Source organism: Mirounga angustirostris, unplaced genomic scaffold (genome assembly GCF_029215605.1).
Source record: "Mirounga angustirostris isolate CCGP_5_RB_7025 unplaced genomic scaffold, mMirAng1.0.hap1 SCAF_13, whole genome shotgun sequence".
Taxonomy (NCBI): Eukaryota; Metazoa; Chordata; class Mammalia; order Carnivora; family Phocidae; genus Mirounga; species Mirounga angustirostris.
Window position 1 is genome coordinate 57293963 of NW_026991721.1, and position 25434 is coordinate 57319396.

Below are 25434 nucleotides of genomic sequence, written 5' to 3' on the forward strand. Positions count from 1 at the left end.
GTCCAAAATCAACTGACTATAAGTGGGAGGGTTTTATATTTGAAGTCTCATTTCTCTTCTATTTTTCTATGTTCACCCTGATGTCAGTACCACATTGTCCTGACTGCTGCAGCTTTCCAGAAGTTTTGAAATCAGACAAGTATTGAGTTCCCTGATTTTGTTCTTCTTTTTCAAAACTGTTTAGGTTTTTTACATTTCCAAATAAGGATCAGCCTATTAATTTCTGCAAAAATGCCTGTTGTAGGCATTTTGATAGAAAATGCACTGAAAGGGCGCTTGGGTGGCTCAGTCGTTGGGTATCTGCCTTTGGCTTAGGTCATGATCCCACCGTCCTGGGATTGAGCCCCGCGTCGGGCTCCCTGGTCAGTGGGAAGCTTGCTTCTCCCTCTCCCACTCCCCCTGCTTGTGTTCCTGCTCTTGCTAACTCTGTCAAATAAATAAATAAAAAATCTTAAAAAAATAAAAACAAATGCACTGAATGTACAAATCAATTAACAACACGGAGGTTCCCAATCTATTAGTGGTTCTCAATCTGAGTGGTTTTTTTTTTTTTTTAATTTTTTTTTATTTATTCATGAGAGACAGAGAGAGAGAGAGAGAGAGAGAGGCAGAGGGAGAAGCAGGCTCCCAAGGAGCAGGGAGCCCAATGCGGGACTCAATCATTTGGCAATGCCTAGAGGTATTTTTTTGGTTGTCACAACTGAAGGTAAAGGACTCTTATGGGCAGAGGGCAGGGATGCTATTAAATGCCCAGGACAGCCTTCACAACAAAAAATTACCAGCCAAAAATGACAATAGTGCTGAAACTGAGATGTACTCCATGAACGGGAAATGTGTTTCTTTGTTTATGTAGATCTTTATTTCCTCACTACTGTTTTATAGTTATAGTACAAGTCTCATTTTTGTTACATTTATTCGTAAGTATTTTATTCTTTCTGATGTTATTGTGAATGCAATTGTTTTTCTAATTTCATTTTTGGATTGTCTGTGCTAATACATAGAAACACAACTTAATTTTGTATACTAATCTTGAATCCTGAGAACTTGCTCAACTAGTTTATTTAGTCTCACTGCCTTTTCTGTGGATTCCTTAGGACTGTCGACATACAGAATCATGCCATTTTTGCTTCTTTTCCTTTCCTGATTACACTGGCTACAACATCCATTACAATGCTGTATAGAAACGGTGTTCCCAATCTTAGGGTGAAATCATTCAGTCTCAACATTATGACGTTAGCTGTAGGTTTTTTGTATATTTGCTTTGAGACCAGGGTAATAATGTCATCATAGAACAAAATGGGAAGTGCTCCCTCTATTTTCTGAAAGAGTTGTAAAGGATTGGTATTACTTCTGTAAAAACAGTGTTGGTTACCAGTGAAGACATCTGGACCTTGGCTTTTCTGAGTGAAGATTTTTTAGTTACTAATTCAACCTCTTTACTTGTTACAGATCTATTTAGATTTTCTACTTTTTCTTGAGTTCGTTTTGGTAATTTATATTTTCCTAGGAATTTGTCAATTTTATCTAAGTTGTTGAATTTGATGACACACAATTTCTTATAGTAGTCCCTTTTCTGTAGGGTTAATAGTGATGTTCTTTCTTTCATGCTTGCTTTTTGGTAATTTGGGCCTTTCCTTTTTTTTTTTTTTCTTTTTCATAATCAATGTAGTTAAGGGTTTGTAAACTTTCTTACTCTTTTCAAAGAATGAATGTTCGGTGCTACTGATTACTGTTTTTTTACACTATCATTTTCATTGATTTTTGTTCTAGTCTTTACTATTTCTTCTCTTCTACCTTTTGGTTTAGTTCTTATTTTACTAGTTTCTTAAGGCAGAAGCTTAGGTTATTGATTTGAGGTCTTTCTTCTTGTTGGTAGATATAAAGTAACACTGATAGTGTTCAAGTATTTTACATTCTTTAAATTTTTTTTAAAGATTTTTATTTATTTATTTGTCAGAGAGAGGACACACAAACTGGGGGAGCAGCAGAGGGAGAAGCAGACTCCCTGCTGAGCAAGGAGCCCGATGTGGGACTCGATCCCAGGACCCTGGGATCATGGCTAGAGCGGAAGGCAGAAGCTTAACCAACTGAGCCACCCAGGCGTCTCAAGTGTTTTACATTCTTGATATTGTTTAGTTGTTCTATCAATTATTAAAAGCGGAGATAGTGAAGCAAAAGTTTTTAGTAAGCTGAAAGGTAATGCCTTGCCAAAAGTTTAACCTTAAAGAAAAGAAAAAAGGGGGAGGGGGGAGGAAAAAGTAGAATTTGTGAACAAATAAATCTAAGGACCTGACTTTTGGCACTCCTTAAGATTTTCTTCTGCTATACATATATGTGTTGGTGAGCATAACTTTACCTCTTTAATGATTCATAATCTTTTTAACTTTATAAAAGGCCAATCCTAAAGACAAATTCTCACTGTACAAAAATATATGAAGATCACAAAAGGCTAAACATGTAGTGACCATGGAATGCAACTGTCCATGTAGAAAAGTTCTTGATTCTAGCCTTTCCTATGATTTGCTCCTTACAATCCAAACTGGCCAAGTCCTCCAAAAAATAAATCCAATTAATGGATCCAATTATTTGGTTTCAGATAAGTTAGTAACAAGGTTTGATCAGGGATCTTATTATACACAGATTATATTGGACTACGCCATCTTTTATTCTTATCAAGATTTGTGTCCGGACAGTTATTAAGTACTTGCTGAATGCCTCTCATTAGTGGAAGGGGAACTAAAAAAAGCACAAATATAAAATGGGAAGTCCTTAAAAAAAAAAAAAAAAAGTAAATATCTCAACCCGGAAATTAAATTTACATAATGCAAAAAACCTATGTTTAAAAGGTTCAGAGTACTGCTTATAGTGGGAGGAAAAAAAGCCTAAATATCAAAAAAGGAATTCGCTAACATGGTAACATTTGTAGATAAAAGAATACTGAAAAGCATTTGACTATAATATCTGTATTAGAGAACATGAAAAGAACACTACATATACATATATATGTAGCAGGGTACCATCTTTGAAAAGTTTACACGCATATGTTGCTTTGTGTACACAAATTTTAATATACCTTATATATTACAAAGTAAACAGTCCAGGTACAAGCTGTACATTGAAATGTATATAGTAAATACTAAAGGATTTATGTGATTTGGGTTTATTGCTTTTTGCTTATCTGTACCTTCTAGTTTTACTACAAATGCATATGTAGCATACAAAATTAAAATAATTTTAATTAAATAAACTTAATGCTTACGGTTCTAAAGAGAAAACTAGAAAACACAGTCCCTATTCTGGAGGAACCAGCAATCTTCCTGGGAAGTTTATACTTACTTCAGGTTAGAAGACAAAGGCAAATCTATAGTTAAGGGGTAGGGACCACTGGTGAGTAGGATGTAGATAAAGGTGCAGAGAAGGACCATATGCCCTACCTGACTGCTGGGCCAGAGAGCAGGCTTCACTGATCCTCTTGCCCGTGAGGTAGCTGAAGACAGCCTCCACGGGCCTGTCTTTTCTGGTTAAGGAGACTTCCTCCTCAATTTGAAGTGCAGCAGTTTGGGATAGCCAGCGAGAAAAAGTTCTTCTTCGCTCCAGAATCTGAATGTATTCACTAGGCTCATCCAGCTGGCTGTCAGGCTCCTTCAGGTGGCCCCATAAGGCTTCACATAATGTCCATGTTAGGCTCCAGTGCTTCACAACTAAAGAAGGGACAGGAAAACAATGCTATGACATGAAGTCAAAGTACCTACAAAGAGGACATCATTCTAACTGTGCATTAAAATACATAAATTAATAAATACCCCAAACAACCACTCAAGCTGATTTCCCTTACTCTGTCTCCAGCTCACTCTGCTGTGTCTTACAAGTTCCAGAGGTGTGTAGTATAACTGCTTGTTCATTCCATATTCCTGTGGTACTTATGTAACAAATGTTAGCCCTATGCTCCTTTAAACAGGTTCTTATAGCTGCATTATGGCTAATATAATCTCAAATGACAGAGAAAAGTCTTCCAATTTGATTAAATTCTGTTTGCAAAATGCTTTAAGAAATATTAAGTGCTCTAAAAACTTGTGAGGGAGTCTTCTCTCCTGTAGTAGGCATGGCCTAACATTTAATGAGCCTAAATGACACTGCTGAAAGCACTTAAGAGTAAAGCCAACTCTAAACTACACGAGGTAACTATACAGGAGTTACCATCTTCATTTTACAGATGAGGAAACTGAAGTACAGAGCATTAAGTAACTTGCTCAAAGTTACAGGCAACATGTAGCAGAGCCAAGATTTGAAACCAAGTAATCTGAGTCCTACTCTACGTTCTTAACTACTATTCATATTGCTCCTCAGGAAGGAAAACAAAATGGAAGCACTGCTTACCACTAAGCCAAATACAAGTATACATTGGGAAGATGACACACATGCTTGAAAAGAAGATTAGACAACTGAAGCAAACACAAAGAAATGAATATATACAATTCTCAAAATGTGTGGCATGGAACAGTTTAAAAGAGTGGCCATTCTTTGGGCGCCTGGGTGGCTCAATTGGTTAGGCAACTGCCTTTGGCTCAGGTCATGATCCTGGAGTCCCTGGATCGAGTCCCACATCGGGCTCCCTGCTCAGCAGGAGTCTCCTTCTCCCTCTGACCCTCCCCCCTCTCATGTGCTCTCTCTCTCTCAAATAAATAAATAAAATCTTAAAAAATAATAATAATAATGATAAAATAAAATAAAAGAGTGGCCATTCTTCAATAATGGTGAAATATTATGAAAGGTAAAATATAATTTTTCTACGATTTGAAATAGTAAATTCCCAAATTAGAAAAGCCCTTTATCAAAGTATTGGTTTAGAAAACCATGGTCACAATGGTAATAGAAAGGTAATGGAGAGGTTAGGAAGGGAAGTTATGAACATTAAATTGTTGGGAAAACCAAGTGGTACTTAAGCTGGACATGGAAGAATGGGTAGGATTTAGAAAAGCAAGAAGGAATGGCTTTTTCTCCCTATGTTCTCTGGGTGGAAGAAGGAACGCAATTTCAAAAATCCAAGGAATTTGGCTATAGTTCCTATAAACAAGGACTTGTATGTTAAAAGCCATACGAGTAATTGCAAAAATGTTATCATTTCTCCTTCCTTGAGATTTTGCTCATTCCAACTCAACTGCAGAAAAGTGTGAGCTCAGGCATCTGCTCACTACATTGGCTTAAAGAAACTTGTCCTCCTATGAACACATGCTTCTATGGCAGTTCCTGAAACATCAAAGGTTAGAATAGAAAACAGTCCATACTCACTTTGTGCTTCCAGAAAGTGTCCTGATGCTTTCTTAACCCAATTTGCATAGTCATGAATGACAGCAACTCCTGGATTAGGGACAATGAGAGGACACAGCTCATCCACATGGACAGTGCTATGTTTTAATTTGAGCTCCAGAGGTATCTGGTATAATTGCAGGTCTTCATCTGGCTTCTTTTGTCTCAAACTGAGTTTTTCCAAATGAACTTTGAATGGAGACTCAGTAAGGCTACAAGGGCAAATGACAAACAAGACAGAAAATGAAGATAAGACAGATGCTAGAATTTTCCTACAAACCTTTGTTTCTTTTTATGGTTACAAAGGGAATGACAAACATTTCCCTGTTTTTACAGAAATTGTGTTTCTTTTTTTTTTTTTTTTTTAAAGATTTTATTTATTTATTTGAGCCAGAGAGAATGAGAGAGAGAGAGAGAGCACATGAGAGGGGGGAGGGTCAGAGGCAGAAGCAGGCTCCCTGCCGAGCAGGGAGCCTGATGTGGGACTCGATCCAGGGACTCCAGGATCATGACCTGAGCCGAAGGCAGTCGCTTAACCAACTGAGCCACCCAGGCGCCCCAGAAATTGTGTTTCTTAATGTCAAACTATAATCAACTTATTTGCTATATAATAAGTAAACAAATTACCTGGCCCACGCATTCAGAATCCAAAGGCTTCTTAAAGCCAGGTTATAACAAGCATGCGAATCAATACAATTCGACTTGGAACTGGCTTCAACACGTATCTAGATACTATGAAATCCAAGGGCCAAAAGCCACTGTGGGATACTGATTTCTCAAATTACACTTAGTAAGGTATCAAAGTCATGAGGCTAAGCTCATAAATACTGTAGAACTGACTCTAAATTAAGACGAGTATATAATCAATCTGGCCTTGATTTGATTTTAACAACTTTCAAAATATGATGTCATGCATAAACTAGGTTTAGGATCAACATTACTAATTGTGAGGTTCAAGAGATGCTGTTGTTTTGTATTTCTTCAAAATCAACTTTAAAAACTAAGCATAACAGGTAATCACAGTCATTTAATCTGTAATAAAGATAGCACAATGTGTTATACAAAGTAAATAGGAAAATGTTATATATTTTGCACAAAAAAAACTGTATGCATACTAATAACTACCAGGAACTATACATATATCATCTGCCTGAGATATACATATATACACACACACATGCACACTCATACATATACACATATACAAAGTATATAGAACTGTAAGCACACACATATAAATGTTAACGGTGGGGATTATGTAGTAATATGTAACATAATACAGTTACCAGATGTCATCTTTTTCTTTTTTTTTAAAGTAAGCTCTACACCCAATGTGGGGCCTGAACTCACAAAGCTAAGATCAAGCATATGCTCTACTGACTGAGCCAGCCAGGAGCCCCTATCAGATGTCATCTTACTTCCAAATATTTTATGCATGGATTATACACAATTTATACATTCACCTTACAAGGCCCAAAATACAGGAAATGTGCTTATTTGAGAATATACCTTATATATGAAAAAAACATAAATATCTAAGTGAGAAAATAGGAAAAAAAGACTAATGTAATAAAAAGGATGAAAAAAAAAAAAACCATCAGCTTTGAGTCTGTTACATTTCCAAATAAAGTTTAACCATTAAGTATTATATACTCTTCACACCTTGATGATACAAATGGAGTTATCTTATTAATCAGTTTAGTTTTTAATTATACAAAGATCTTCTGCTGTCTAAAGTTGTACTAAAAACATTTCTAGAAAGATCACAAAGCAGGGCCTTGACTTTGGGTCTCCTGACAATGAAAAGGTTTTTCTTACCTACCAAGTTGTCTTTCTCAAAAAGCATAAGGAAATTGTGACTCACGATTTAACAGCTACTGGATTAGGCAGGAATCCATATTCCATAGAATCGGCAATCTGATGATTTTCCAGTTCATGAGAGCCACTCAGCTGTTCTCCACTATTAGCAAGAGTCCAGTTGGGGCCCCAACCAACTCGAAATGAGCGTCCCATAAATAGGGCCATGTCCATCAAGAGTTTCCCCTTGCCATAGGTGACAGACTTTTCAAGAGGGACTAGGCCTGGTTGTCTGCGTGTACCCACAGTTTTCAACTGAACTTCAGGGGCTGGGCTGGGCACTGTAAACACAGAGGTCAGGGGTGGAGGGACAGACCAAGGAGATGTGGATGGGATAGTCATCAAAGATGCTGCTCTGGGAGTACGACATTCTTGTACAGAGGCACTTGGTGAAAGAAAAGTTCCACTAGTAAACTTTGATTGTAGTAACCCACCAACTGAAATAGGGGAAAAAAAGACTATTAGAAAATACAGTCTCTATTGCTTCTTGAACAACAATAATCAGTGAGGCTGAAATTAGAGTTTTACCAAACCAATTAAATCAGATATAGATGCCAAGAAGCAAGTCAGAGTCTGTGGAATATTCTTTCAACCAGGAAATCAAGGCAGGAATTTTAGTGATGATGATGCCAACAACAATATTAACATTAATAACAAACACTGCCACTACTGTTTTAAAAAATTATTAAGCTCTTAACTGTGATTCTGTATAAGCCATTTGTATACACTGTTTCATTTCACCCTTCAATAACTTCAGATGAACAACACTTTTACCCTCATTTTATAGGTGGGAAAAGTGGGCTCAGAAAAGTGTTCAGTACAAATCCACAAAGCTACTAAGTGGCAGGATTGAGAGATAAGCCCAGGGAAGTCTGACACCAATGTTCATGCCCTTATCAGAATGCTAAATGTAACCGTTTCTTAGTCCACAGAAAAAACTTAGTAAGATCAAAATTCAAATTGCTACCACTCTAATGATCAATGCTAGACTCAATGAAACAAAAACCCACTGTGGCATCTTGCACCCTTCAGAAAGACAGTTCTTATTACTATTGCCTGTTTTCTAATTCTGTTTAAAACAAGGAGTCAGTTACTGAAGTATGAGATTTTCATGTAGTGCTCATTATGGAAAAGGTTGTAGTGAATGTTTAATTGATGGTTTATTAGTTAAAATATATATATTTTAAAGATTTTATTTATTTATTTATTTGAGAGAGAGAGAGAGAAACAGCATGAGAGGGGATAGGGTCAGAGGGAGAAGCAGGCTCCCCGCCGAGCCCAGAGCCTGATGCGGGACTCGATCCCAGGAATCTGGGATCATGACCTGAGCCAAAGGCAGTCGCTTAACCAACTGAGCCACCCAGGCGCCCTAGTTAAAATATTTTTTAAAAGGAAGTTAATAAGGGCACCTGAAAGAATTGAAAACGAAACACTTAGTTTTTAAGGCAACATAAACAAATCTCTTCCTGATAGTTCCTCTGGCTTTGTTTTGAGATTTGTTGACATCAATACTCTATCCCTAATCCCACACAGTTACAAGCCCACAAGAAAAAAGGGAAAGCTTTAAAATCAAATATTACTTCCCTAAGAATTTGAGGAGGTTTAGGAAAAGGCAGAAATCTGACAAGTTCTGTGCGTTTTAAGAAGCAACATTTGCCCCCAGAAGGCTATAAAATAAGGATAGCATGAGGATTGCACAAAAAGAGTACAGTGCAGGACAACTCGCTCATTCCTCTAAGGTGTGATAAAAATTAGAAAATCTGAGCTTACTATCTAATCCATTTACAAGCAAATAAAAACATAACCTGAACAAAACACAAATGCTTTGTTCTCCATACAACTTCTGCATCTGCACCAATAAAGCTGACTGTGGTTTTTAAAAACTGGCCCACCTAACATATTTATAAGAGTACATTTCCTCTTGGCATCCTTATGTCATATGCCTTTAGGGGGATATTCGCTAGAGAAGTTGACTCATCTTAAAAGGCGAAAAGCAGGACTTAACAGCTTTCTCATAAAATAGCATCAGTTACAGTACCTAAAGAACGGGATTTTGATGAGTGGGATGCTGAAATGGGGAGTCTGGGAGAACAGATTTCTTGAGAAGTATCTGCTTTAGAAGGAAGATGATTGAAGCGTTGATCCAGAACCATATCTACATCTTCTTCATCAGCAAGCAATGATGCTTTCATGATCTAAAAAGGCAATATCTACAGAATGAATGTGCTCCCCCAAATCCAAAGGCCATAAAAGAAAAATGCAGTTTCCAATAACCAATAAATCGCTTTGTCTGAAGGCTGTGTCCAGAGCTAGTATAATATCTGTGTGGCTGACTCTATTACACTGCATGTGCCCGAAGGGTAGAAATTATAGAATACTCTTTAGACGAGTCTCGCCAAAACGTGGCACACAGCAACTGCTCACCTGTTTGCTGAATGATTAACTCCAAATAATAAGACAAAGGCTCAACTTATGACATGCCAAAAGGCATAGGTAGGGGGAAGTTGAGACAGAGTTTAAAGAAACCTGTATCTACTAGGCTATTAAAAAACTTTTATGGAGCACTTTTCTAGAGCCTCAAAACCACCCTATGAAGGAAACAAAGTATATTTTATAGAGAAAAATCTGCTCACAGATGTTAAACGACTTTCCTAAAGTCACACAGTAATAGTTATAAAACCAGGATTAGAATCCAGGTCTAATGAATCTCAATATAGCCTTCCCCTTCCCTCCCAGAATATGGGCCATATTCTTGTTTTTTTCCTCACCCCAATGACCACTCAATGCTCTTCAGGGAATAATCAAGGAAGAAGCCCAAGGTTATGAAAGGGAGATAAAGATTAGTTTGGCTTCCTATTATAGTAAGGGTGGGTTAGGACTTCACCTGTAAGACATGTGGATTAATTCCCAGTGAAGATGCAATGTGTGTTGAGGCAGACACAGGTTCCTGATCCTCAGGCACGCTCTCTTCTAACATGGAATCCAAAACTGGCTCCTGGGTGATATCTACCATGTCACTGTCCAGTTCCACAACCCTCCCTAACTGCTCCACCTCTGGACTCTGGCTCTGTAGATAGCAGAAAGATCAGGGAAGCAGCATTAAATTACACCAAATAGACACAGAGCTTTTAGACCATAGTTTTCAGAATATGATACAGCAATACTAGATTCTGCCAATTCTATGAGGTAGCATATTTGTTAAAAAGGGTTTAACAATAATTACCCCAAATACCCCCTATATGTAATTGGGGTCCAAATACAGATTCATGAAATCACCCTTTGGTAGTATCTTAAGGTCTGGTGTCTGGAACCTAAGCCCCATACTGAACAAATGGTGGTCTTCAGACAAAGATAATGCCTTACCTGATTTAACTAGCAAATATAATTTCCTGATATACACAGCGTGACCCTGTCCCCTCACACTGTCTTGTAGCCAGAAGCCATTGGGAAAAGAGAATAAAAGGTACAAATACCAAAGTCTCCAGTAACTTTGCATTTCTTTTAAACAAAAACAATTAGAAATAAATTTCCAGTTAACAATTTGGGGCCTGGAATTTATCTTTTGGGTGACTGAATCCTAAAGGCTAGCTGGGCTCTACATGTGCAGTATCATGTAAGATATGAGGAATGTCTAATTTCGAAAAGGAAAAACAAAGTAATACTAGAGACAAAAAAAATTTTTTTTTTTTAAATAAGCTCCACACCCAACATGGGGCTTGAACTCATGACCCTGAGATCAAGAGTTGCAGGCTTTACTGATTGAGCCAAACAGGTGTTCCCTAGGAACAATTTTAATCTAGGAATAATTCCTTTATGTTCAAGTGCCAAGAGTTGGCTTTACATTTTTTTTTTTCAAGATTTTATTTATTTATTTGACAGAGAGAGAGATAGCGAGTGAGGGAACACAAGCAGGGGGAGCGGGAGAGGGAGAAGCAGGCTTCCTGCAGAGCAGGGAGCCCGATGCGGGGCTCGATCCCAGGACCCTGGGATCACGACCTGAGCCAGGACCCTGGGATCACGACCTGAGCCGAAGGCAGACGCTTAACGACTGGGCCACCCAGGTGCCCCTGGCTTTACATTTATTAAGCAGTTTTCAAGATATACCCATGCGTAACAGTTTATGATTTGAAAAGGTAATATTATGATACCTCATAATAAAGTTATGAGGTATCATCAACCTGAAGCACACTGTAAAGTAACTGGTTCATTACAAATTCATTAAGTATGTCCTAAACTTGCATATTACCTGGTAAAATGCTAAAAAGTGGCTAAACTAATTTATGAAACATTCTCAAAATCAGAAAGTTTTACTTATTTTTCTTATCATGGTATCATCTGTAGATTATTAATCTTCCAAAGTTTGGGGCTTATCTTCCTAAGTGGCCTATTTCATGCTGACCCTCAAATGGATGCTATTATGTAACAGGTAGTTTTAAAAATAATTTCATGATTACTTTGGGCGAAGAAACATCCATTAGTGTAACTTTTCCAACTTTATTTTTAATGGTATATTAGCTATTATTCCCTTGCATTCCTTTAACAAATATTCTTACTAAAAGATACCATTCAGTAAGATATTAATACTCCTCCCATTTGTAAATATAGAAAAATTGAGCTGTTGGATACATAATAAATTGCCCCTTAAGACAAGAAAAATCCCCAAGGACAACTGCAACAAAACTGAAGGCCAAATAATGGTGAAAGGCAAACATGATACTATTTTTTACCTATTGAAGAGGCTACCCTTATGCTCTCTAATTCTGGAAAAAAATAAAATAATAAGTAGCTGTGGTCACAATGCTCCCATTTTAATTACAAGAATTACGGGAACACTAACTCCAAAAGTTCCCTCATAAGTTAGTTTTTAACCAATTCACTTCTAGGAAAAGTTATTAAACTGCTCCATATCCTCTGTGTCAACCTATCAGTTTGGATACCCTCCCTCTGTTGGGCTCCTATTACACCCTGTCTAAACCTGTTTTTTAAGATTCATCATGATATATTGTGATTTCTTGCATATGCAGTATGTATATGTCCCACCACATTGTCAAGGCTTGAAAACATTATAACCTACTATTCTCTGTATCTACCACCAAGCACATTGTTAAAGTTAACATTCATCAGACATTTTCTTCATCAATTCTATTGCCTAGTGTAGTGCCTGGCACACACACAAGAGGGCAATTAATATGAAAGAACAAGGAGTGAGGATGGGTGAAAGGAAAGGAAAAAAGGGGAGGATGGTTTCAACTTACACTACTCAACAAAGAAATAACAGCAGCAAGAGATGTTCACTTAGAACATTTAGATGAAATCCTCCCATTTTGCCTTAAACAACTCAAGTACAGACCCAGTGGACCCAGCATATTTTTAAGAAGGGTGCTAGGTAGGGATCAAGGTTTTATTCGCTCTACCCTCATGCACAGACTTTAAAGTTATGAAGTCTCATGTAATAAGTGGATAAGGGGGAAGTGAATGACTATGAAACTATGAGGAGCTGGTAGGCTCCTAAGATCCCCATTAGTGAATTTTGTTAAAGTATATCTAAGCAATTGCAATAAACTCCCCCAAAAGATGTCTGTGTACTTATTTTCAGAGAAATCTTGGGAGATCAGGTGCTCCTTCAAAGCCAGTCCTGGAAAGAAAAATAGACTAACAATAACAATAATAATATTAATAGAAAGATGGCTCAGAAGGAATGGAGGAAGTTTAAAAAAAAAAAAGGAAACCCTTGGGAAATCTATGGAAAAGTAAGGCAAATACTCAGAAAAACAGCTAAACAGAATATCCCTTTCATATACTATGATCTCTTGAAAGTAGATCTTATTTGGGCGCCTGGGTGGCTCAGTTGGTTGAGGGACTGCCTTCGGCTCGGGTCATGATCCTGGAGTCCCTGGATAGAGTCCCGCATTGGGCTTCCTGCTCAGCGGGGAGTCTGCTTCTCCCTCTGACCCTCCCCCCTTTCATGCTCTATATCTCATTCTCTCTCAAATAAATAAAATCTTAAAAAAAAAAAAAAGTAGATCTTATTTATGTTTAAAACCAGCACAGTACATTACAAATCCTAAGTACATATATAATATCTGTAAAATGACTGTCTCTTCATATATAGGAGGGTGAGGTTTCATGAGTGAAACCTTCAATGATTTTAGAAACCTTCACTTTCCATCTCAAGAGAATCTTCCTCATACAAACAAAGCTGCCAATACCCTAAAGATGAAGCATCTCTTAATCTAGTACATAAAGTAATTCAAGTAGGTAAAGTAAATCATGACACCTTTATTCAACAAAGGGTGAGCAACCAATCCACGGTCAAACAGGTATTTAAATAATTCATACTGTTATTCCCTCTAAAATAATTTAATCCAGTATAACTATTACTGTTGTCTGCTTCCAAAGTAACTTGTTTTCTAACTATAAAGAATGTTTTATATTCATTGGGCTAGAAAATTAGCCCTGTCAACATTACTGTGTTCTCCGGAGAAAGTTCATCTCAGGGTTTCAAGGACCCATCAAAGTAAGTGTGTATGTTTCTACACATACATTCAGGGATATTACAAGAAGTATAGGACATTGCAACATTAATATCTGAAGCAAAAAGGCCTATAGTATACATTTTATATATATGTAATATATTTTAATTACATAAAAATACAAACTATATATTCAACATATATATAGACTTACTGAATAATCTTAGATGGCTACTGTTTTTACTTTTATTTATTTATTTAAAGATTTTTTTTTATTTATTTGACAGAGAGAGCGAGACAGCAAGAGAGGGAACACAAGCAGGGGGAGTGGGAGAGGGAGAAGCAGGCTTCCCGCGGAGGAGGGAGCCCGATGCGGGGCTCGATCCCAGGACCCTGGGATCATGACCTGAGCCGAAGGCAGACGCTTAATGACTGAGCCACCCAGGCGCCCCTAAATCCTAACCACTTTTTTCCTTTAAAAAAAATCTCTAACTCATTTGAATGTACTCACCTAGTGATGATAAGTTTCTGAGCAAGCCAACTAGTCTGTCTCAGTGATACTGAACACAAGTTACAGTTCACTAAGAGGTGGAGGTAAAAAGCTATAGAAAGGTCTCTCTGCCTGAATGCCATCTGAGGTCTTTCAAGTGGTTCTGAAGCCTGGCTGGGTATTTCAATCACCCGGGCGAAAGCATTTAAAATATAAATATGCCTGAGCCCGATGCTGTATCTATGGAATCAAAGGTCACCATAGTAGTGTTGCAGTCAGCTGAAAACTGGATCTCAGATCAGCATTTTGGAAATAATGTTCTAACTACCAAATGTTTCTGCAACTGCCCTGATTCACTGGTGTGATGAAGGTTTTTCTGCCAACATTTTCTCTAACTTAAACGGCATAGAAGAGATTATGTGAAGATTTAGTTACATTAATGTTTTCTGTTTTCTTAGATTTACCTCTTTAGGGGCAAATCAAATCTTAAGAACAAACTACAGAGGGAATGAAGATATTACATAAAAGGCAATGTGATAAAGCACCGTTAAACAAAAATACAAATCTTCCTAATACCTAAAAAACTCTCAACTCTCAACTCTGAGAACCTGAGATTGTGCACAGGAAAAAAAAAATGCTAGAGCAGACTGAAGGAACACCGTGTTCCAAAATCAAGCTCCCCAGGGGGCCAGGTGACAATGTGAAGATAGTCATCTTGACACTAAGATGAAAAGACTGCTGTCTGTTCCTAGTTCATTCTGATGGCTCAAGTATTTTCCTCATGCCAAGTAAAATGTAGGTCTTTGGTGCTAATAACTAAAACTATGCAACCATTAGCATTTCCTACCTGTCTCACTCAGGTCACTGGGCAATATGAAGGAAGAGTCCTTCATTACTGTTCTAATATGTTAGGCTAATACCTAAACAACTAACCCATTTCTCCCATTTCTGCTTTCCCCAGCCAAAGACCACCCGCTTCTTAAATCAAAGGATGTATCTGAAAAAGATCCCACTCACTGTATTCTCTTTGCCCATTTTGATCCTTACCACATCTCTTCTTCCTAAAACCTGGTTCTTCTGAAATTTTCTGGTGCTCTTCAAAAAGTTTTTTAAAGTTCTCACCTACTCAAGTGTCATCACAGAAATGTATAGTTATCCCTTACTATCTGTATTCTGGAAATTAAATAGCCTAAAAAAAAAAATCACTGATTGTCAAGACATATTACATAAATTTGCTCTATCCACAGATGAAGCTTTTCTTTCACAGCTGCATCTTTAGGATCTAACAATTACTTTTATTAGCAAAAATGAAGGCTATCTGACTCTTATCCCAGGAAATACACATAATATAAAGATCAAAAAACATTTGTAGAGAAAGGGATTATACAAAGTATATGATTCAGGAAAAAAAAAAAAACATGGAAAACCAAATCCATTTACAGCATTTCTTTAGTTTAGATTTCTTAGGGGTTTTGTGCTATAAAGATTATGAACATAGAAGTCAATGTATATCCCAGTTCCCACTTTTATCATGCCCTCCCTCACCTTGTACGCGCAAATATGAACATACATACACAACAATCTCCAGAAAATGCCTCCCAAGAAATTATTTAATAAATCATAAAAATCGCACATTTCAGCAGCCATAAGAATTGTAGCACAAAAAATTCCAAAGGTCCTGCTTTTAGCAGCTGAGAGGTAGAGGATGCTTTACAAAGAAATTCGGTGTTAAGTTCTCTTCTTTGAGGGAGTATGGCAGCAAAGAAAAAAACTTTTTGTAACTTGATTGAATATAAACAACATCCAAAGGAAAGTAAAACTCTTTGAGTTCGCAAAGAAACTACCTGATATTTAAATTGCAAACCTTTCCCTACATGGACAAAAGGTTTATACTGGCTTAACAATACTGAAAGAGTATGACACAAGTAATTGCAATAAACAATACAGCCCCTCTTTCCCCACACCAAATAATTCATTTATATTCTAAGACCTGATCTATTTTCAGAAAGATTATGTATTGTTAAAATACAAATATCAAGAGGTTACCTGAAGTATAAGCAAACAACTTGAGAAAATGGGAGTTAAAAAGCCCTTGCAGAAAGCTAACTGAACTTTTAAAAAACCACGGAGGTAAAGAACAAGATTAAACTGCACATCAGGTAGTCAAGGAAAATAAGATTTACTTTGTATCAACCCACACAAACAAAATGCTATCTTAAGTTGATCACTGAGCAGAGAATTCAGCAAGTCCAAATGAAAGAGAGGGAGGTGTTTAAGAATGACAATCTGTAGAAGGAATGATCCAAACAGCATGAGAATTCTTTAAATCTCTCAATTTAAGAACAGATGCCAGGACCACCTCATGCCCTCCCTGGTACTTGTCTCAACGTGATTGCCAATACATTTGTACTCTTCAAAGTTCCAGGGGTCATAAACAGCTTTGTACTAGCTGAATGACTTCCTTTCAACTTCTGTATCATGGATTCCATTCAAATTCACTGTCCTGTCTCTACCTGGGGTGGAGGTGCTGGCTTGCCATTTAGAGCCATCTGGAATGGGGTGGCCTGGCCTGCAGGAGGCAAAGGGGCAGTCTTCAACTTCTTTGTACTAGTTTTAGATGGCCGTTCCTCCTCCTCTTCATCAGAATCCTGAAGGCCATACTTAGAAAAATGGGAGACCTAAGGAAAAGAAGAATACAACAAAATCAATTTTTTTTTAAGATTTTATTTTTAAGTAAACTCTACACCCAATGTGGGCCTCAAACTTACAACCCTGAGATCAAGAGTTGCATGCTCTACCAACTGAGCCAGCCAGGCATCCCAGATCCAACAAAATCAATTTTAACACTTATATTCCTAAAAGCTTCCATAATACTTGCCCTTGCAATCATGCAGAATTAGCTTTAAAAAAAAGAGAGAACTATCAAAATATTTAAGGCAGAATGATATGTCATCTATCACATGTAATTTACTGCTACCCTTAGATTTGATGTTTCGTACAAGTTGCTTATATACAAATACTAACTTATTAATATAGGAAACCAAATCTAGAAAAGTCATTACTATTTTCACATCTATATCCTGCCTAGTTTTTCGCTATTAACTTGTGTCGGGCCTTCAACTAGTTAAATAATCCAAGTGGCTTAGAAGAGAAAGAAACCATTAGGTTAAACTATCAAGGAAGGAAGTCAACATCTCCATCCCCAGAAATCTTTAAATGAATGACAACTGAGGAAGAGTTAATATCAAGAGACAAATTCTGCCTCATGCCTCTAATGATGCCACACATTGAAAAAACACTCCTTAGAAGTGTATCTAAATGCTCATAGGATGAGGTAGAGGATGTGAATCATGAGCATAAAGTTTTTAATAGCGTATTATTGTTCTGGGGTGGCTCAGTCAGTTAAGTGGCTGCCTTCAGCTCAGGTCATGATCCCAGGGTCCTGGGATCAAGCCCCACATGGGGCTCCTTGCTCCACAGGGAACCTGCTTCTCCCTCTCCCTCTGCTGTTCCCCCTGCTGTGTGCTGTCATATAAATAAATAAAATCTTAAAAAAAAAAAAAAATCTGGAGCAAATCATGATGCATCTCTGTATCTGTTTCCTAATTTGTAAAAAAAAAAAAAAAAAATTTAAGAGAGGACCACTTATAACACATTTTGTCACTCTAACCACAATTTTTAAGAACTAGGTTAAGTGACTATTATACCTTAAACACCCAAGAACCCGTTTCAGGACGGTACTCTTTGAATTGAGCTCCCTGTTTCCTTGAAACTGCTTCCAATCTGCCCTCATAGTTGATATCAGCAAGTCGATCTGGGCTCTTTATTAAACAACGAGATGTTTTATCTGTTGGCCAAACTCCATCCAGTGTAACTTCAGCCTTCCTGCAATGTACAACCACATAAAGTATAAATGTTCCATATTTAAGACCAGACACCCAAGTAGCATCTATATAAATAGCAAATAAAGGTACCTGTGTTACTTTGGAATTTGCAGATATTTCATAAACTTGACTCTTGCTTCCCAGGGTAGATAAGCTCAAAAGCAAGGAATTACCCCCACCATCAACTAGCTCAATATCTGGTTCAAGAGTCAAACTCCATTCATTTTGAACTACCATACCACATCAATTATTTCCAATGAAATTTTAGTTAACACTTACACTATGCAGCCTTGACCAAATCCAGTCCTAATAGTCAAATACTAAAACCTAAGTCTTAGTGAAGGTCTTAAAGCGCTACTGTACTTAAAAACATTAATAAAGCAGCAACTACCACTGATTAATAACAAATGCTTGCAGAATGAGACATCAGGAACACCATAATATTAACCATTAAGTAAAAGTAATGAGTGTGAAGATGACTATAACAGCAGTAATGTACACCTTCTAATATCAATATGTGAGATCAAGGACGGTAATCTATTCATTCTATATGCCTTGCACCTAGTAGAGTGATTAGCACTTAGTAATAGATGACTTTTTTCCTAACTTTTATTTATTTATTTTTAAGATTTTATTTATTTATTTGAGAGAGCGAGAATGAGAGAGAGAGAGAGCACATGGGAGGGGGGAGGGTCAAGGGAGCAGCAGACTCCCTGCTGAGCAGGGAGCCCGATGTGGGACTCGATCCTGGGACTCCAGGATCATGACCTGAGCCGAAGGCAGTCACTTAGCCAACTGAGCCACCCAGGCGCCCCCCTAACTTTTATTTATTAAGTAATCTCTATCCCCAATGTGGGGCTTGAACTAATGATCCCAAGATCAAGAGTCACATGATCCACCAACTGAGTCAGCCAGGTGCCCCTAGGTCACTTTTAAAAAAAAGACTGACTATAATTAAAACACAACGTTTAACAGTGACTTTTTTTTTTTTTTAAGATTTTATTTATTTGTGAGAAAGTGAGAGAGCATGAGCAGAGGGGGAGGGGCAGAGGGAAAGGGAGAAGCAGACTCCCATCCTGGGACCCTGGCACCATGACCTGAGCCGAAGGCAGATGCTTAACTGTCTGAGCCACCCAGGCGTCCCTAATAGTGACTTTTTTAAACATTATTTTTTTATTGTGATAAAAGGTATACCAGAAAACTTACCATCTTAACCACTTCTAACTATACCATTCAGTAGTGTTAAATATGTTCACACTGTTGTACAACCAACCTCCAAAACTTACTCATCTTTCCAAAATTAAAACTCTATACCCATTAAAAAAACAACTCCCCGGGCGCCTGGGTGGCTCAGTTGGTTAAGCAACTGCCTTCGGCTCAGGTCATGATCCTGGAGTCCCGGGATCGAGTCCCGCATCGGGCTCCCTGCTCAGCGGGGAGTCTGCTTCTCCCTCTGACCCTCCTCCCTCTCCTGCTCTCTGTCTCTCATTCTCTCTCTCTCAAATAAATAAAAACAAAAACAAAAACAAAAACAACTCCCCAACTTCCTGCCACTGGCAACCACTATTCTGTTTGTTTCTGTGAATCTGACTCCACAAAAGGCCTTAAATAAGTGGAATCATATAGTATTTGACTTTTTATGATTAGCTTATTTCACTTAGCATGTCCTCAAGGTTCACCCATGCGTTGCTAGTCAGGACTTCCTTTTTAAGGCTACATAATATTCCACTGCATATAAAAACATATTTTGTTTATCCATTCATCTGTCAATGGATAGATATCTGGGTTGCTTCTCCCTCTTGGCTATTATGAACAGTGGTGTGTACATATTTCTTTGAGACCCTGCTTCCAATTCCTTTGGATATATACCCAGGATATATATCTATATATACAGATATCGATATATATCCCCTGCTTTCTATTCTTTTGGAATGATGGATCATTTTTAATTTCCTGAGGAATCACCATACTCTTTTCCATAGTAACTGCATCATTTTACATTCCCACCAACAATATATACAAAGGTTCCAATTTCCCCACAGTCTTGCAAAAACTTTTTTCCTTTTTGAAATTCAGTAACCATTCTAATGGGTGTGATAGCTCACTGTGGTTTTGATTTGCATTTCCCTAATTATTAGTGATGTTGAGTATCTTTTCTCTCTCTCTCTTTTTGAAGATTTACTTGAGAGAGAAAGAGAAAGAGAGAACGAGCACCAGCGAGGGGAGGGACAATGGGAGAGAGACTATCACAAGCAGACTTCCTGCTTAGTGCGGAGACAGCTGGGGGCTTGATCCCAGGGATCCTGATCATGACCTGAGCCAAAACAAAGAGTTGGCCACTTAAATGACTGAGCCACCCAGGTGCCACGATTGTCTTTTCATCTGCTTGTTGGCCATCTGCATATTATCTCTGGAGAAATGTGTACTGAAGTCCTTTGCCCATTTTTAATTGGGTTTTTTGTATTTTTGTTGTTGAGCTGCAGTTCTTCATTAACCCCATTATCAGAAATATGATTTGTAAATATTTTCTCCCATTCTGTAGGCTGGCTTTTCATTCTGTGTTCTTAGATGTCTTAGATTTTAACGTACTCTAATTTGTTCACTTTTACTACTGTTGCCTATGCTTTTAGTGCTGCATCCAGGAAATCCTCATCAAAATATAATGACATGGGAAAAAGAATGTCTCTTCAACAAATGGTGTTGGGAAAACTGCATAGCTACATGGAAAAGAATGAAACTGGACCACTTACACCATACACAAAAATAAATTCAGAATAAAGAACTAAATGTGAGAACTGAAACCATAAAAATCCTAGAAGAGAACACAGGCAGTAACTTCTTTGACATTAGCTGTAGCAACTTCTTTCTAGATATGTCTCCAGACACAAGAGAAACAAAATAAAAAATAAACTATTGGGACTACATCAAAATAAAAAGCTTCTCCACAACAAAGGAAACAATCAACAAAACTAAAAGGCAACCTATGGAATGGGAGAAGGTATTTGCAAAAGTTCTATCTGATCAGGGGTTAGCATCCCAAAAATCTATAAAGAACTTACTAATACCCCCCAAAACAAATAATCCAGTTAGGGAATGGGCAGAAGACATGAATAGACATTTTTCCAGAGAAGACATACAAATGGCTAACAGACATGTGAAAAGATGCTCAACATCACTGATCATCAGGCAAATGCAAATCAAAACTACAATGAGGTATCACCTTATACCTGTCAGAATATGGCTAAAATCAACAACACAAGAAACAACAGGTATTGGCGAGGATGTGGAGAAAATGGAAACCTCATGCACTGTTGGTGGGAATGCAAACTGGTGCAGCCACTATGGAAAACAGCAGAGGTTTCTCAAAGTTAAAAACAGAACTACCCTATGATTCAGCAATCACAATACTAGGTATTTACCCAAAGAATACAAAAATACTAATTCAAAGGGATACATGGACCCCAATGTTTACAGCAGCATTATCTACAATAATCAAATTATGAAAACTGCCCAAGCATCCACTGATTGATGAATGGATAAAGATGATGTGGTGTACACACCCATACACTATGGATTATTACTCAGCCATAAAAAAGAATGAAATCGGGCGCCTGGGTGGCTCAGTCGTTAAGCGTCTGCCTTCGGCTCAGGTCATGATCCCGGGGTCCTGGGATCGAGTCCCACATCGGGCTCCCTGCTCGGCGGGAAGCCTGCTTCTCCCTCTCCCATTCCCCCTGCTTGTGTTACTGCTCTCGCTATCTCTCTCTCTGTCAAATAAATGAATAAAATCTTAAAAAAAAAAAAAAAAAAAGAAAAAAAGAAATGAAATCCTACCATTTGCAATGATATGGATGGAGCTAGAGAGTATACTGCTAAGCAATATCAGTCAGTCAGAGAAAGACAAATACTGTATGATTTCACTCATATGTGGAATTTAAGAAACCAAACAAGCAAAGGGGGGTGGTGGGAAGGGGAAAACCAAGAAACAGACTCTTAACTGAAGAGGACAAACTGATGGTTACCAGAAGGGAGGTGGGTCGGGGGATGGGTGAAATAGGTGATAGTGATTAAGGAATGCACTTGTGATGAACACTGAGTGATGTATGAAGTGATGCATCACTATACTGTACACCTGAAACTAAAATTACATTGTAATTCATGACATCTCTAATGTCATGAACCTTCCCCTCTCTATGTTTTATTCTAAGAATTTTGTAAGTTTTAGGTGTTATGTTTAGTGCTTGGTCCATTTTGAGTTCATTGTTCTATAACATAATACAACTTCATTCTTCTCTACCTGGATATCAAGGTTTCCCCAGAATCATTTGATAAAGAGATTATCCTCTCCCCCATTGTATGGTCTTGATAGCCTTGTCAAAAATCATTTAACTATGTATGTGAGGTCCCTTGAGATTCTGGATGGATTTTTCTATTTCTGCAAAAAAATGCAGATTGCATCGTGATAGGGATTACATTAAATCTGTAGATTGTTTTGGGTAGTATGGACATTTTAGTAATTTATTTTATTTTATTTTATTTTATTTTTTTTTTTTAAAGATTTTATTTATTTATTTGAGAGAGAGAGAGAGAGCATGAGAGGGGGGAGGGTCAGAGGGAGAAGCCGACTCCCCGCTGAGCAGGGAGCCCGATGCGGGACTCGATCCAGGGACTCCAGGATCATGACCTGAGCCGAAGGCAGTCGCTTAACCAACTGAGCCACCCAGGGACCCACATTTTAGTAATTTAAAGTCTTCCAATCCATGAACATGGGATAACTTTCCATATATTTGTCTTTTTTCACTTCTTCCAGCTATTGCCTACCCGGCTGAATTTATTCCTAAGTATTTTATTCTTTCTGATGCTATTGAAAATGGAATTTTTTTTAACTTCCCTTTCAGATTGCTCATTGTTAGTATATAAAAACCCACTGATTGTGTGTGTTGATTTTGTATCCTGCTACCTTGCTGAATTTATAACTGTTTTCAGTGAAATCTTTAGGTTTTCTGCACAAGATCATTTCATCTCTGAACAGAGATATTTTACTTCTTCCATTCCAATCTGAATGATGCCTTTTATTTCTTTTCCTTGCTTAATTGCTCTGACTAGTGCTTCTAGTATTATACTGAATAAAAGTGGCAAAGTGGGCATCCTTGTCTTATTCCTGATCTTAGAGGAAAAGCGTTCATTCTTTCACCACTGAGTCTGACATTCTTTTGAAAATATGGCCCTATTAAGTTGAGGTAGTTTCCTTCTTTTTATTTTATTATTATTTTTAAGTAATCTCCACACCCAACATGTGGGGCTTGAATTTACAACCATGAGATCAAGAGTCATGCACTCTACTGACTGAGCCAATCAGGCACCCTGAGGTAGTTTCCTTCTATCTCTAGAAAGGGTGCTGTATTTTGGCAAATGCTTTTCTGCATCAGTTGAGATGACAGGTGATTTTCGTCTTTAATTCTATAAATGTGATGTATTACACTTATCAATTTTCATATATTAAACCATCCTTGTGTTCCTGGAATAAGTAATACTTGGCCATGGTGTATAATCCTTTCAATGTACTGTTGAAGTCTGTTTGCTAATACAGTTGGCCTTTGAACAACACAGGGGTTAGGGGAACCAACCCCTGTGCCGCTGAATATCTCTGTACCTTGGACTCCCACAAAACTTAACTACTAATAGCCTACTGTTGACTGGAAGCCTTACTGATAACATAAGTCAACTAACTCATAGTGGTATGTTGAATGTATTATATAGTTGAATGTATTATATACTGTATTTACAATATAGTAATCTAGAAAAAAAGAAAATGTTAAGAAAATTCTAAGGAAATACACTTATAGTATCATACTGTAAAAAACCCATTTATGTGGACCACACAGTTCAAACCTTTGTGGTTTGAGGATCAAATGTATTTTGAAGATATTTACATCAGTATTCACCAAGGATATTGGTCTATAGTTTTATTTTCTTGTAGTTTCTTTTTCTAGCTTTGGAGTCAGGGTAATGCTTGCCTTATAGTTAGAAAGTGTTCCCTTCCTTTCCAGTTTTTTGAAAGAGTTTAAGAACTGACATTAATTCTATAAATGTTTGGTAGAATTTACCACTGAAGTCATCTGGTCAAAGGCTTTTGGTTGGGGGCGGTTTATTATAATTCAATTTCCTTATTATAGGGCTATTCTGAATTTCTATTTTTTCATGATTCAATCTTGGTAGGTTGTGAACATAAATTACTTTAACTATGGCCCTTTCATCTGTCCAAAGAAGTATTAGGAGCTAGTTTTTTTTTTTAAGATTTTATTTATTTATTTGACAGAGCGAGAGACAGTGAGAGAAGGAACACAAGCAGGGGGAGTGTGAGAGGGAGAAGTAGGCCTCCCGCAGAGCAGGGAGCCTGAGGACCCTGGGATCACTGAAGGCAGACGCTTAACGACTGAGCCACTCAGGCGCCCCCAGAAGCTAGTTTCTCAAACTAAAATATAGAGAAAGAATTAAAAATGGTCACAGCAGACACAAGAGAAAAAAGGTACTATTAAAGTACATTTTTGGAAAGTAACAGTTGGACCTGATAATATTAGGGAAAAGGAGTCAAAAAAGTCCTAGTGTAGCATTTATCATTTATACTTTCAAATTAGAACAACAATAATCACGTACTGTACAGTAAGTCAAAAAAACAAGTTGCAGAAAAATGTATATAATGTGAGAAGAATTCTGTGATTTAGCAGATTAATTTCTTTTTTTTTTTTAAAGATTTTATTATTTTATTTATTTATTTGACAGAGAAAGACACAGCGAGAGAGGGAACACAAACGGGGAGTGGGAGAGGGAGAAGCAGACTCCCTGCCGAGCAGGGAGCCCGATGCGGGACTCGATCCCAGGACTCCAGGATCATGACCTGAGCCGAAGGCAGTCGCTTAACCAACTGAGCCAGCCAGGCGCCCTAATTTCTAAATATGTAAATAAATACATACCTATTTAGACCTTCACCCACAGGTGGTTTCTGGTTATCATCTAAGTAGACAATCACTTCTTTCCTTCGAATATGCACAATATCATCCAAATTTAGATTTGTCAAATTCACATCTCCTTCAAAATAGATTGAACCATAACCTGTAAGTCAAAGCAAATAGTTAAAAACTCATCCTGTACAGAGGGCAAATAATCTATTTTATTTTCCAGTGACTAAATAATAATTAAAAAAACTTAAAACATTAATCAATATTTTTTAATTGTTTTAAAGATTTCATTTTTAAGTGATCACTACACATTGAACATGGGGCTCGAACTCACAATCCCAAAATCAAGAGTTACATGTCCCACCAAGGAGGCCAGCCAGGCTGCCCTAAACATTAATCAAATCACCCAGCAATACCATCAATGGGTTATTTCGTCCATAATATGTATCACAGGATGACATCAA

At 37.6% G+C, this 25434-nt stretch overlaps 1 protein-coding gene across 10 annotated transcripts in view; it reads right to left on the bottom strand.

Annotated features, from left to right (window-relative positions):
* Positions 1–25434, bottom strand: part of NUP98 (nucleoporin 98 and 96 precursor) — a 120627-nt gene that overhangs the window by 23067 nt on the left and 72126 nt on the right. For all 10 annotated transcript variants that reach the window (XM_064577001.1, XM_064576999.1, XM_045894309.3 and 7 more), the window contains 8 exons: positions 24986–25124; positions 17835–18012; positions 16641–16805; positions 10049–10231; positions 9203–9359; positions 7172–7601; positions 5290–5519; positions 3435–3701 (listed from right to left, as the gene is read on the bottom strand). In XM_064577001.1, the coding sequence (XP_064433071.1) occupies positions 3435–3701; positions 5290–5519; positions 7172–7601; positions 9203–9359; positions 10049–10231; positions 16641–16805; positions 17835–18012; positions 24986–25124 (1749 nt within the window). The remainder of the gene's footprint in view (positions 1–3434; positions 3702–5289; positions 5520–7171; positions 7602–9202; positions 9360–10048; positions 10232–16640; positions 16806–17834; positions 18013–24985; positions 25125–25434) is intronic.